General features: G+C 40.4%; 1 protein-coding gene across 3 annotated transcripts; it reads left to right on the forward strand.

Annotated features, from left to right (window-relative positions):
* Nucleotides 1-9968: 9968 nt before the first annotated feature.
* Nucleotides 9969-13638, forward strand: LOC147639749 (uncharacterized). Of its 3 annotated transcripts, XR_015261904.1 has the most exons (8): nucleotides 9969-10575; nucleotides 11133-11176; nucleotides 11271-11434; nucleotides 11526-11631; nucleotides 11848-12017; nucleotides 12103-12475; nucleotides 13037-13193; nucleotides 13365-13638. XR_015261904.1 is itself a non-coding variant. In XM_086773502.1 (7 exons), exons 1-7 carry the CDS (start codon nucleotides 10070-10072, stop codon nucleotides 13111-13113), a joined length of 1440 nt encoding a protein of 479 aa, XP_086629628.1. In that variant the 5' UTR covers nucleotides 9969-10069; the 3' UTR covers nucleotides 13114-13638. The 3 variants fall into 3 exon arrangements, 2 of the variants coding, with proteins under 2 accessions (XP_086629628.1, XP_086629636.1); XM_086773502.1 differs by having other exon boundaries at nucleotides 13037-13638; XM_086773510.1 differs by lacking the exon at nucleotides 13037-13193.
* Nucleotides 13639-14052: the final 414 nt, after the last annotated feature.

Here is a 14052-nt window from a genome sequence, read left to right on the forward strand (position 1 = left end):
GCTTCACGTCGTGAAACGGTTACTTTTTCTCGACCAATTGTAGGAAGACATGTGGCATTCTTCATTAAGGCAACCGCCCAATCCGATGGTTGTCCCATAAAATCGAAATTCCTTCCTCTTTTGTCATTTTGCATTCGTCATTCATCTTGTGCGCAACGCAAGCATCGAGTCTTTTTGTCATCACTTTCCTCCTTACTTCATCAAGTTCAAAATCGATACATACGGGTTTGAGGTGGGAGTTTGTGCCTTTCCTTTGCATTTTCTTTCTTTTCATGTTTTTAAATCTTTTCTTCGGACACATAAAAGTGCAAGATTTGAAATCATTGATTGCCCTTGTCTCGACAATGTCATTTGTTGCACAAACCCCACTCTCTATGGTTCAATAACATCATGCATTCATTAAATCAAATTAATAAAAAATGAAACTTCACTAGTTCACGGCTCAAAACCTGCAAGTTCATGACCTATAAGTTCACGGCCTGCAATTTCATGGGCTTACCCCATCTCACGGGATTACCCTTTACGACCTACAACTTCACAGGTTTACCCCATCTCACGGGATTGCCCTTCACTGACCTGCAATTTCACGGGTTTACCCCGTCTCCTGGGATTACCCTTCACGGCCTTAGACCATTTCATGGAACTAAATTTCACAGCCTGCACTTTCACGGAACTGAACTTCACGGGATTACCCTTCACGACCTGCAATTTCACGGGTTTACCCCATCTCACGGGATTACCCTTCATGACTTGCAATTGCACAGGTTTACCCCATCTCACGGGATTTCCCTTCACGACCTGCAATTTCATGAGTTTACCCCATCTCACGGGATTACCCTTCACGAACTTAGACCATTTCACGGAACTAAATTTCACGACCTACACTTTCACGAAACTGACCATCTCACGGGATTACCCTTCATGCTGCAATTTCATGGGTTTACCATATCTCACAGGATTACCCTTCATGGCCTTGGACCATTTCATGGAACTAAATTTCACGACCTGCACTTTCATGAAACTGAACTTCACGGGATTACCCTTCATGACCTGCAATTTCACGTGTTGACCCCATCTCACGGGATTACCCTTCATGACCTGAACTTTCACGAGTTTACCCCATCTCACGGGATTACCCTTCATGGCCTGCACTTTCATGGAATCCCACTATTTCACAAAACTAACTTTCACGGAATTACACCATTTCACGGGATTACCCTTCACGGCCTACACCTTCACGAATTTCCCTTTCACGGCCTTAACACCTGAACTTTCTCAGTGCTTAACCCAATCATGAGAATTTAGACCATGTCATGTCATAGCACTTATACCCCGTTAATTGCTCACACCACTAACACACTTCCCATCAAAATTAACCTTGATACCGCCCCAAAAAAATAAGAAAAAAAAGGAAAGAAAACAACAAGGCGTGGCACATGCCCCCACTAGTCTATGGACTAACCTTTTTCTCAATGTACAGATGTCAACCTCAGCAACATTCGACCTGGAAGCCACAAAGAACCTCGCTCGGTGTGAAAGGACTCGAAGAAGCTACATCGCTCCCAATGCAACTCACAGAAGAGCCACTGGATATAGGAAAATGACCACAGGCTAAAGATACACCAAGTCCCAAACAAAAGGAGACGTCTGGAGGATGAGGAGGTGATACCAGAAACACACCTTCCTACATAATTTGGATTATGAAAGATTCTTTCAAGAAACTATGGAGGGACTAGACGAGCTTTTAAATTTGCCGCACGCTAGACTGAAAAGGGGCCGCAGCAACAAATGCTTCCCTTTGGGAGCAAGAACAATGTGTATGGCGGTGCCATCTCCTCACGACCCACATGCTTCATGATCGCAATGCCACACTATGGAAGCAGGTTCAAGAGGCTACCAACAACCAAGTATAGACATTGCAAGAGCACCTCACAGCGGGCAGAAGCAACCCATAAGGATGTGATCCTAAAAGAGCTTAAAGGCAACCGAGGAGCAGGAATCTAGATACCAAGCGCTAGAAAATAATAATCTGGTTCTAAGCCAAACAATTGTACAAAAGATTAAAGAGAATACAGATTTGAAAGCGCAGCTAGAGCAAGCCAAAGAGCAACTTTAGAAGGAAGTCACACATAACTAGGAGCAAGCGGCTATCCATGCTCAACAGCTACTGGAGCTCAAGCACGCCTCCCTAGCCAAGGAAGAAGAGCTACAAAGCCAACTCCATACACTATCCTCCTTAACTCTGAAGGAAGTAGAACACAGAGTTAGCCAACTACAACAAGAAAGAGAACAAATCAACAAAGCAAATCAACAAGAAAGAGAACAAATCAACAAAGCAAATGCTGAGAAGATTAGAGCACTCAATGACACCATCACCAATTAGTCTGATATGAAAAGAATGATGATTACACACCAAGAAGCTATGGTGCAAGTCACACAACAGCTACAAGAAAGTTAAAAATTAGCTGCAGAAAGACTTCAAAGGATTACAGAGGCTCAGGGAAGCAAGGCTACCACCAGACAAGCATAAGAAGAAGCAACAAGGCACTTTAAAGAGCTGGATGCTGCCAGGATGGTAAGAGAAACCTTCTCAGCACCAAGGACTAGCGCATCCAAGAGTTAAAACACCAACTGGCCATCCAAGAACGAAGTTAACAACAAGAACCCACAGACGAGATGTGCCTACTCCTTGAGTGAGCCTCGGAGATATGTCAGTTTTGCCAATAACTCCTCAGGCCCCTCCTCAAACTCTGACTCTCTTTTTGTCTACACTAACCCTCTCTTTACTTCAATATGATATAAACCTATCTGAGGACCTAAGTCTAGGGGGAGAACTAACACTCATTAAACAAAACATAGAATGTGATGTTGATCCCACCATCATCATGGGAATTTTTTGGGGGATGTAGTACTATCTGATCCTCAACATATTTACTTTTATCCCTTGCACCCAATTGTGCTCAACCTTCATAGTTGGTGTCGAGTGCTACATAACTCTGAAATCCTAGACAACAACGTCGATAAATTAGACTTGTTTATTCGAGATGATAATCCCGACACACTGGCCAACTACGAGGTTGTAGCCCAAAGTTATCAATGGATCAAAAGCCATGAGTGGCTAGAGGTATATAATACTCACCAACACTTAAATCTATGTGAATCCTCTTTATATCATCCTTTTGGTATTCTAAAACTATATCATACTCACCAACACTTAAATCTATGTGAATCCTCTTTATATCATCCTTTTGGTATTCTAAAACTATATCATAATATCTACAAACATCTAGAAGCCATGTTAACCAACTTCCTTTATACTTTTGATAAAACACATATTGAGTATCCCAACATAAATCTGGAGGATATAACTGAGCTACAAGACTTTATGAAGCTCCACAAACCCAGCCACCCACCCCCAAGTTCAGGCCATGGTCCAAAAGAAACATCAAGTTCATCATTTAACCCTACTTACCCCGTATATTCTAATGTCACCAGTAAATTACTTAATCCATATCCACATGCTCCGCCTACTAACAAACCTCAAGCAGACTATATTTTTTCTACTCTCCCTTCTCAACCCTTAGAATTTCCCACTAACACTCTCGCCCCTGAGGAGTTACCGGCACCTGACTCGTGTCCACCCCACGGCCAACTCAGGAGGTACGTCACACTACCACAAGACACAATTGAATCTTTTACTGATGATTCTATTCTTGAGTCCTTGTCTGCTCTACAGAGTACAAAAGATTCATGAGAGCTGGGAATTCGCTACTCAAACCAAAACTCATATTCAAGGTGTTAATGCAAATAACACCCTTTTAACCTACTCAGCGAATCGTCCCTGAAGCATACTCAGATGTCACACCAACGAAGCAACCTATGTATCGTACCGCTACTACCTTTGGCTGGAGAGGGCACTTTATGGTCCAACGTGGCACGACATACCAAGCTAGCAAATCCACAATTGGCAGATCTGTTGGAAATAAGAATTGTGACATTTATGATCAGTTATTGCTTCCGCAAGTGGAGGAAGGCTCATCCAGTCCACACAAGAGGGAGTTATATAGCAATTATCACAGATGATGCCAACCCCAAGCTGGAGGATTTCAGAATATAGCTAGATTAGAGAAAAGAATACCTTACAATCTCGGAATATAGCCATGAATATATGTGTGCACCACCAACACAACAAGTAGATCCCTTGTACATATCGTTGAAGAGAAGATTGACACCATTGGAGTTTCAAGAGGCAAAGCAAAGGGATTCACATGTCAGCTATAACTTCCCCATCTTCATGCCAGTAACATTTACAGATATAGGAGAGCAAAGAAAGGAGATGTTGAATTGGATACAGGCATGCCGCCGTATCCCGAACCTGACAATTGTGGCAAGTGTTCGATTCCTAAAACTACTTGTAGTCCTGATAGATTAACCCAAGGAAAGATATGATGGATATGGTGTTGATCAACTACAGTTCAACATGAATCAAGGACCAAGTGACAAAGACATGATGTTGTATTATCATCGCCTAAGGTGTCTACCAGCCTATATACATGTCACATTCGAAGACATTGTCGACACTGGGTTCTGGAGATCACACACTGCATTCAGAAGAACCCAGAAAAAGTTTCAATCGCACCGTAACTTCTATCGTACAAGTTCAGTGACCAGGTCTTTTGACCTCGGTAACAGGTTTTGATGAAGATAGAACCTACATCAGGTAGGGGGGATGTTAATCCCATTTTGGATTAATAAATATGCTCCTCCATTTGAGGACATTAATAAGTGTCATGCAAAGGCACTTTAAAAGTTGTATATTATGAGATATTGGCCACCCAAGGCCTTAGTTAAGTAAGTTTCAGGCACCCAAGTGTGAATAAGGACCAATATAAGGAATTTTCTCATAATGAATGTACACAATCCCCCTTTGCTCTATTGAGAGCTCTTGCTTTTGTCTTGAGAGAGAGATTAAGAGAGAGCATTCTAGCACTTGTGCCTCCTCTATACTTGTATGTTGCATGCTTGTGTTGAAGAGTGAGAGAGAGTGATTGCCTCGTGTGGTGGTGTGAGGTGACAGCATGGAGGTGGAGCTTGGAGGATTTGAGCTTCTCAAGGGACACAAGTACACAAGTTTGGAGCATTGGTAAGTGCCCTACGAGAGGCAGTTGTGTTCTATTGCTCTTGCCTAAGGTGAATGCATTGAGTTCCCTCTTCGAGGTGTGGTAGCCCATAACAGCCATGCGTTCGGAGTTGGCCTCCACTAAACAATGCATCGGCCAAATTTGCTCGTTACTATTTCAACTTTCATCACACTCACTGAATTTTTAGCATACATTTGTTGTTTCAGACATTGGGCTTTTGCACTATTTGGGTATCCAGTTTATGCCAATTGAGAGGGGGGGGCATCCTACTATCTCATACAGCTTTTGATGCTACCCCTTATCAGTGAACTGTTGGATGCCTTATTTTCTGCATTACCCGTGTTGGCGAGATTTCAACATTGCCCCAGCACTCAACATTAGCAAGAAATGAAACGTATTCGTCTTCTTTATGCTTGTCCACCTACACTAGCAGTGACTAGGCATGATGATTTGACATTAAGGTTGAGCATTTATTTTGAGTGGTTCATACCATAATTTTAACGATTTTGGACTATGGCTGTGTGCTTAATTTTTGTATGCATGTGCTAGCATTGTACATAATACGAGCTAGCCATTATTTTTGGGCTTACACACTAAGGTTTATGGTTAATCTATCTATTTTTGTAAACAAGGCCACTTTTGAAAAAGGTACGCTATTAATGGATGCTTGGGCTATTTTTTCCAATACATTATTAAAATACTCTCGTAAGGAAGGAGGAGCCACTTATGCAGAGGAGGAGTTCAACCCAACACTTGTTGTCAATGGTGATGTCTACTTTGATTTCTATCTTTATGCTATGCTTGATCTTATCAATTTGTTTTAAGTTAAAGGTTTAGTTCCATTGATATGTTGTTGTGAGAGATTAATTCAAGTTGTACAAAGATCATGACACCTCATCACTTTGGTAAAAGCCATATATACATACTTCTCATTTTCTATCACATCTTTCGAGAACAGAAGCAGGTCTAGGTATGGGGTTGTTAACTCTTTTCCGTACACCCAGAATACCTACCTCTAGCCAAAGATGTATTCACATTATGTATAGGCCACTGGTCCCATTAATGTATCAAAGCCAACCATAGCCCATAAACCTTGTATATATAAGTAGAGATAGTTGGACACAGGGCAAAGGCTTTTGTATATAGGTAACTTTTGATAAGGTAAAAGGGAGAATTCTATCATTTCTTAAGTGTAAAGATTGCTTCTTCTCTTGAGCTCTTGCCTTCTTGCTTGCTTAATTGTAGTGTGCATGCTTGTGTGTGTTGATCGAGTGTGTTAGTGTGTGCTGAGTGTGCATGCTTGCTTGAGTGTGCATGCTTGCTTGCTTGAGTGAGAGTGTGATTGAGCATGATTGGAGAGGAAGGTGGTTCAAGCTTTCTACCTTAACCATTGCTTGATTTTAGTGTGCATGCTTGTGTGTGTTGATGGAGTATGTTGAGTGTGTGTTGAGTGTGCATGCTCGCTTGCTTGAGTGAGAGTGTAATTAAGCATAATTGGAGAAGAAGGTGGTTCAAGCTTTCTACTTTAACCATTGCCTTTTGGAAGGTTTACTTCGTTGATTAGAGAGTAGAGGAAGGGCTTAATCAAGAGGGATTGACAAATTTTTGGCCTTTTTAGCCTCTCCAAAGGGTCTTCCATGATCCAAGGCAAGTGTTCTAACCACAAGTACGATGATTCCTTGCTAGAGAGCAAGAAGGTTCTTGACATGAACAAACAGAGAGGAAGAGAGGGCTTGAAGGCGAGAAGCTAGCAATCATTAGTTAGGTTTGGATGGCTTAAAGAGACCCAAGATTAGAAGCAAGGTAAGTACAACCATTAGTTAGGCTTCGATGGCTTAAAGAGCTTGGAAGCAAGGTAAGTACCCCACGACCATTGTTGCTTGTTTATGTTTTTCTTCGTGAATGGGTGAGTTCTTGAGAAAAATAATACCTAACACCCAATTTCAAACAAAATTTAAAAAGTTTGATACCCATCATCCATAGTTTATTTTGTTACACAACATCTATATTTAAAAAATACAACCATTAGTTAGGCTTCGATGGCTTAAAGAGCTTGGAAGCAAGGTAAGTACCCCATGACCATTGTTGCTTGTTTATGTTTTTCTTTGTGAATGGGTGAGTTCATGAGAAAAATAATACCTAACACCCAATTTCAAACAAAATTTAAAAAGTTTGATACCCATCATCCATAATTTATTTTGTTACACAAAATCTATATTTATTCTTGAACTTGGAATTGAATATATAGTACCAATAGTTCAAATGGATACTGTATCTCATCTAAATTTCTTAATAAAATTTAAACTTAATGAAATCTAATAAATAATGTCCCTCATGTTCAAAATCTCCAAGATTTCTTGTAAGAGTAGGTACTCCTCATGCTCTATGATGATAGGAGCTAGGTCAAAATGAATACTTTGCATCTATTAAGAATGGAATTTTAATTTTTAATCTCTCTTTTAATTTTTAAAAGACCTATCTAAAAAATATGTTTAAAAGTAAAATTATTATCAATAAAATAATAGTAATATATTATTATTCCTAAATGCTATTTATACTCAAAGCTATAAAGAAGTATCTTTTTGGAATCTTTTGTATTGTAAAAGAATTTGCATGCTTGACCATACTAGTGCCAGATTCTACTTACTTTTTCTTCTTATTGGGTTGTGCTTCTACACACTCTCATTGGGTTGTGCTCCTACAAACTCCTCCTCCTTGCTCACTCCTAGTTCTTGTTGTTGCTCTTATATTGACTAAAGCTTGACGTCTTTCACACAAATAAATCTAAGTATCTTCAAGAGACCATTGTCAATATAATAAAATTGAAAGATTCCTTGATTGGATATCTCTAAGGATCCAAGATTAAAAGCATGTAACCAAAGGAAGAGATAAAAAATTGGAGTCACTAGGTCGTCACCTTAATAGTGATAATGCTATTGTTGATAATAATAAGGTAGAGATAAAAAAATTGGAGTCAATAGGTCCTCACCTTGATAGTGACAATGCTATTATTGACAATACCAATGTAACCCTAAATCACACTAAGGTTTATTCTCTTAATTAAATTGGATTTACGTTTGAATTCTCCTTGGGTCTCCAACCATGTATAAAGTATATCCTAGCCTAGAGGCTCATAATCATCATAATTGGGTGGAAAGTGATTTTCCTTATTGCCTTACACTTGCATGACATGATTTCAAGTTTTGTAAATTTGGCAGTATATATGAAAATATATTATGGTCCCTAATTCTCCACCACTTAATAGTGACTTAGTATTCTTATGGTTAATGCAAATATAAACATTATTAAAGTAAGCTAACATAGAGCAATGGTCTAGACAAAGAACACTCACAAAATGGCAAATCTTTTTGAAAAAGCATAGCTTAAGCACAATAGAAGATAGAATAGAGATTGAAGAAGAGTATATTACATTAAGCAACGATATAGTGATGGTTTCATTCCACACCCATTTGCTATTGTGAAGGGAGCTTAAATAGCTATTAGAATTATTACTACCATGGATGTAAGCAAATATTTAACGATGGTTGAGTTCCACACCCATGCGCTCCTATATGGAGGTAGATTGATGTTAGATTTGCTACTAGAGTGGCTAAAAGGCCAAGGATAAAACACATAGTCATGATAATGAATTGTATAGATATGTACCTAATAGTGTTTACACATAAGCCTATAGACATGGGGGTTAGCCATGGGTGGACTACACTGATCCACGATCATAGTCAGTCATTGTCCGTGGTGTTAAATTGGTACCACCATATAGAGTTTTTGCACCTCACCATGGACATTTGGGCTCATCTTAGGCCTCGTTTTAGCCCCACAACCCAAGAAAGTGCCCCAAGGAGAAATCCTAGGCAACCCTAGATGCCACCATCTGGTGTCTAAACCATGAGGTATAAAACTACTTGTCCTCTAAAACCATGCCTAGGTATAAAACTACTTGTCCTCTAAAACCATAGTGTGAGGTTGTACCATTGTTATCTAACATTTACTTCAACATGGATAATAATTGGGTTGTGTTTATAAAGCCCACATATGTGCTCAATTCTAACCAACACTTTTTGTTGGATGGATGCAAGTGAGGCTCAACCCTTGGTTGTATATAGAGAGCTTCACTCAATGAGTGACTAGAAAAAAACAATGTCTAAGCTTTGAATGTTTTACTCTTGTTATGTTCGGTCGTGAAGCATACATACGTTCATCTTAACACACACTATTCAATGTGGCAAAGATAGGACTCTAGCCAATCTCCTTTGCTTTCTGTAGAAATCCTTCACATGTTTCACAATCCTATTCAACTTTGGAAAATGTATTCTCCAACTGATGGGAGAAGGAAAATTGAATTCTCAAAAACTTTTTTGTAATGCAAGATTTTTTATTTGTACCAAGCAGTGTCCTCACTGATGAGAGCTGGAAGTAAGACTCACTCACGAGACGAAGGGATGATTATATTTGGATGATGAAAATAGAAAGGAAAAGCTTCTTCAAAAGCTACATCTCCTTTTATATTCGGATTGAACCAAGCAGTGTCCTCACTGATGAGAGCTGGAAGTAAGACTCACTCACGAGACGAAGGGATGATTAAAAATAGATAGGAAAAGCTTCTTCAAAAGCTACATCTCCTTTTATATTCAGATTGATGTTTCCAAAAGTTGAGATTGATTGATTTTGGTAATGACCTTTGAAAATAGATAGGAAAAGCTTCTTCAAAAGCTACATCTCCTTTTATATTCGGATTGATGTTTCCAAAAGTTGAGATTGATTGATTTTGGTAATGACCTTTGAGGCCATAAAATTTTGACCTTCTACAAGATTGCACTAGGGTTATTCTAATTGAACACAGTTGAGTTTGGTTTCAAGAAAACGTCCTCTCCCTCACGTCACAGTCTTTGCGTATTGATCCTGCTGCCATGGCCCCCGCTGCACAGAACGGCAAGAAGGTTTCGGCTGCTGCCAAGAATGCCAGAAAAGAGGAGCCTGTGCAGAGTGAGCAGCAGCAAGAGGAAGAGGTTTCCATGAGACAGGCCGAGGAGCAGAAACAAGGAGAAGAAATTGGGGAGGAAGAAAAGGAAGAAGCAGCAGTATTAGCAGGAGGCGAAGATGAGGGCGAAGAAGCAGTAATATCAGCAGAAGGTGAAGATGAGGATGAAGAAGAAGCAGCAGAAGATGAAGTAGCAGTAGAAGAAGAAGAAGCAGCATCAGTTGAGGAGGTGGCTGCAGAAGAGATCGAAGAAGAGGAAGCAGAAGACATAGATGAAGAAGAAGAGGTAGAAGGTGCAGAGAAGGCTCTTAAAGACACGCCAGGCGAAGACGATGTGGCGATGCAGAACGGAGATGCGGCTTCCCATGGCGATGGTATCAAGAAAGCGGTTGCTACTGCAAAGGACTCCTCGGACGACAATGTCAGTCCTTCCGGGTTAGTATTTGCCCGAACGTTTCCTCTATGCTCACATTTTTTCTGTAATGTGTTCAAGAGTTTTTGTGACCCCAATGTGGTCAAGTGAGTCTGTAACCCTATTTTTGGCTTATTTGCCAAATAGTGTTCTTTTCTTCTGGTATGGTTAGGTTTGCCCTAATTATTGCCTGTGTTTTCCTTGTCACAGAGCTAGTTGTTTTTTGTATTACAGAGTTAGTCTTGCACTGATTCTTACCCTAGTTTCAGCTTGTACAATTGTCTGAGACCTGTGCTTTTCTATGGTTTCGCCTAGTTGGTAATGGTTGTCGTCGCCTTGTTCTGACTTGTTTAGTACCCCCCTTTCCCCTCTCATACAAAGCTTCATACCTATTTTCGTGTTATGCCCTCTCGCAGAGTAAGTTTTGGCCTGTGTTATGTATGCGTATTTTGAAGCGATATCAGGTGTGTCAATGTCAATTCTGGTTTACTATTTTCCTGTCAAGTTTGTCACAGGGCTAGCTTTATTCTACTTTGTCCTTTTGAGCTGATTTTTTCTACCTGTTATTTCTTTGCTGCAGAGGTAAGATTTTTATTGGTGGTCTGACAAGAGAGACAACTACAGGTAGGTATTTCTTCTCCTTCCCTCTTTCTCTCTCTGCAGTAATTGCTTCCTGTATGCAGACTCTTCAGCTCAATTTCTCGCCCTGTTTGTCCAGAAATGTTGACTGGCCATTTCAAGAAGTATGGGGAGATCACAGATTCTGTCATTATGAAAAATCGAAGTACCGGACATCCTCGAGGCTTTGGTTTTGTCACATTTGCTGACCCTTCTATTGTTGATAGGGTTCTGCAGGACACTCACATTCTGGATGGGAGAACGGTAACGTTGGTTTTTCTTTTGTTTTGAAGTGTGGGGTCATTTCTGTATGTTAGTATACCTTATTGATTAAAGATCTTTTCTTACATTTCAGGTTGAGGCCAAGCGGACTGTACCACGTGAAAAGATGTCTGCACCAAGCAAAGGACCAAAGACAAAGAAAGTTTTTGTTGGAGGCCTTACAACCTCCACCTCAGAAGGCAAGACTAATATCTCCTCTTGAATATTGTCAGGATCTTGTTTTTCTGCTTCATGAATACCAGTAGATATTAGGGTGCAGGCGCCTTCAAAATTGAACAGCACTTGATTTTGACTTCCACACGAAAACCATGCCCCCTTGTGGAGATTGAGGGTTTCTCTTTTTCAAGCCCAAGGTCTAGTCTCCTCATTGACTGACCATCCATCATGTGATGCAGAGGAATTTAAAAGTTATTTTGAAAAGTTTGGTAAAATCGCTGAATGCCAAATAATGCAAGATCACAAAACTGGGAGATCTCGTGGATTTGGATTTGTTACTTTTGAGAGCGAGCACGTAGTAGAAGAGATTTTGGCTCAAGGGAAGATGCATGAAATAGATGGAAAGCAGGTAAAAGTTGTGTTGCTTGCAGGTTTCTGCATTAAAGCTTTTGCTTCACTAAATATTTGGTATGTACGGGTTGGCCTTGTTTCAGGTTGAGATTAAGAAAGCAGAACCAAAGAGAGCCAACGAACCTCCTCCAGGTCACGACAGGGGTGGCCATTTTGGAGGCAGAGGCGGTGGTGGTTACGATTCAAATGCAGGGTTCTATGGAGCCTTTAGTGCAGCTGATGCTCCCTATTATGGAGGAGCAGGTGGTTACTACAATAGGGGTGGAGGAAGGCCTGGAGACTACCCGTATGGTGGTGTCTATGGTTATGGTGGTGGCTTTGGAGGATCCTATGGCTTCAGTGATGTTGATGATGGTTATGGTGGAATGGCCTATAATTATGCAGGCTATGGCTCTGGATCTGGTTATGGCTACAATTATGGGGGTGGAGGTTATGGTGTTAGCAGCCGTGGTTATGGTAATGGGCGTTACCACCCTTACAATAGGTGATGTTTGTTGGAAAAGGTAGAGGTTAGAAAGACCTGCATTATCGTGAGTTCCCGCAACCTTGCAGACACACATAGATACGAACATGGCTTTCTTAAAGTGTCCGGTTATTGTAGCAGGGTCTTAATACATAGTGTCTGTTTTCTGGCTTACATGCTGGAAGTACACTTGATGCATTAGATTGCCTTTTGCAAGATTTTATTATGTTAGATTGGATCCCTATGGATTTGATGTAGTGTTAGCCAATGGTTTAGAGGATTTGTACCTGTAGTAATGTCCTTGTTTTTGGTAGTACAATTTATATCCGTTCTTCTACAAAGAATCTCAGTACTGCTTTCTTTTAGCTAACTAGCATCCTTACTAAATGCGAGTCCAGTGGGGTAACCATGTTGGCATAGTCTATACTTTCTGAGGCCATTACATGTACTCTTAGGACGATGGCAATTTTGATTATCTTGCATGCTTCTGATAGTCTTTTGTTCTAAGGCAATGATTATCTCTTACTGTAAGAACAACCCTTATACTGTTCCAGTGGTTCCTGTCATCACTACAAGGCACCATGAGTCTGCTCAAGCCAGGACATTGATTCTTGGTAACGCTAATCTTTGAGCTTGAAGTTTTGGTGGAGGAGAGCTGGGTTATGTCTTTCTGGTAAGGTTGGGTTTTCTTCTCCATTCCTGGCACTTACGGTGAGTATGATAAAGAACTCTTAAGGTTTTTTGTCTTGAACTGATGGTTAATGGCTTCATACATTTTTCTTGTAAGTTGTAACTTATCAGACCTTGCAGATGGCAGTGATGTTAAGAAATTTGAGCAGGGTATTTTCCTAAGCTGATCTCACCATCTTACATGCATTGCAGACGGCAGTATAATATGGAGGATGGGGATGATGGAGGCATCACCATGATCTGAAAGATTCCGATGATTTTTGAGCTTCAGATGGTTTAAGATTGGCATTCTTGTATGATTTGTGACTCTCTCCTGCCGATTTAACTGACGTTATCCAGCCAAGATCCCCCTTTAGCCTCCACTATCTTCCCCCATATACGTAATGTATAAATATGAACATGTGGATATGTACTGTTTGTGTGCTCACTGTTCATGTCATTTAACGCAAGTTTACCTTAAGTTTCATATTGGGTTTCACCTGTTTTTTTGCTGTATCAGGGTTAGGGGTTCTGTAAACTGTGGTTCTTTATGTTTTTGAAGCAAAGGTCTGGATCTCTGATAGTTATCCAAGGATTGCGATTCTCATTTTCAAGGATCTAGCCCAGGCTTGTATCTCCCCTTGATCTTCAAATTAATTTGTCTAGAGTCTTGATGTCCAGCCTATGTAACCTTCAGATTGGCTGAGTTTAGATCAGCCAACAGTACTTTCAGAATTGTAAGCTGTTTTTTGTCTGATCTGCGCCCTAAATTTGCACAGTTGTTTTCATAAGGCCATGCATTCTGTTTAATTTTGGCCTTGTATTTTAGCTGGTGTCAGGTCGGGTGGTGTGTTGTGTGTGTCCGAGCTGAAGCTGTCATGTGTGGTGGTTGATGAGATAA

Source organism: Cibotium barometz, chromosome 3, assembly GCF_041138505.1.
Source record: "Cibotium barometz isolate CiBa-2024 chromosome 3, ASM4113850v1, whole genome shotgun sequence".
Classification (NCBI taxonomy): Eukaryota; Viridiplantae; Streptophyta; class Polypodiopsida; order Cyatheales; family Cibotiaceae; genus Cibotium; species Cibotium barometz.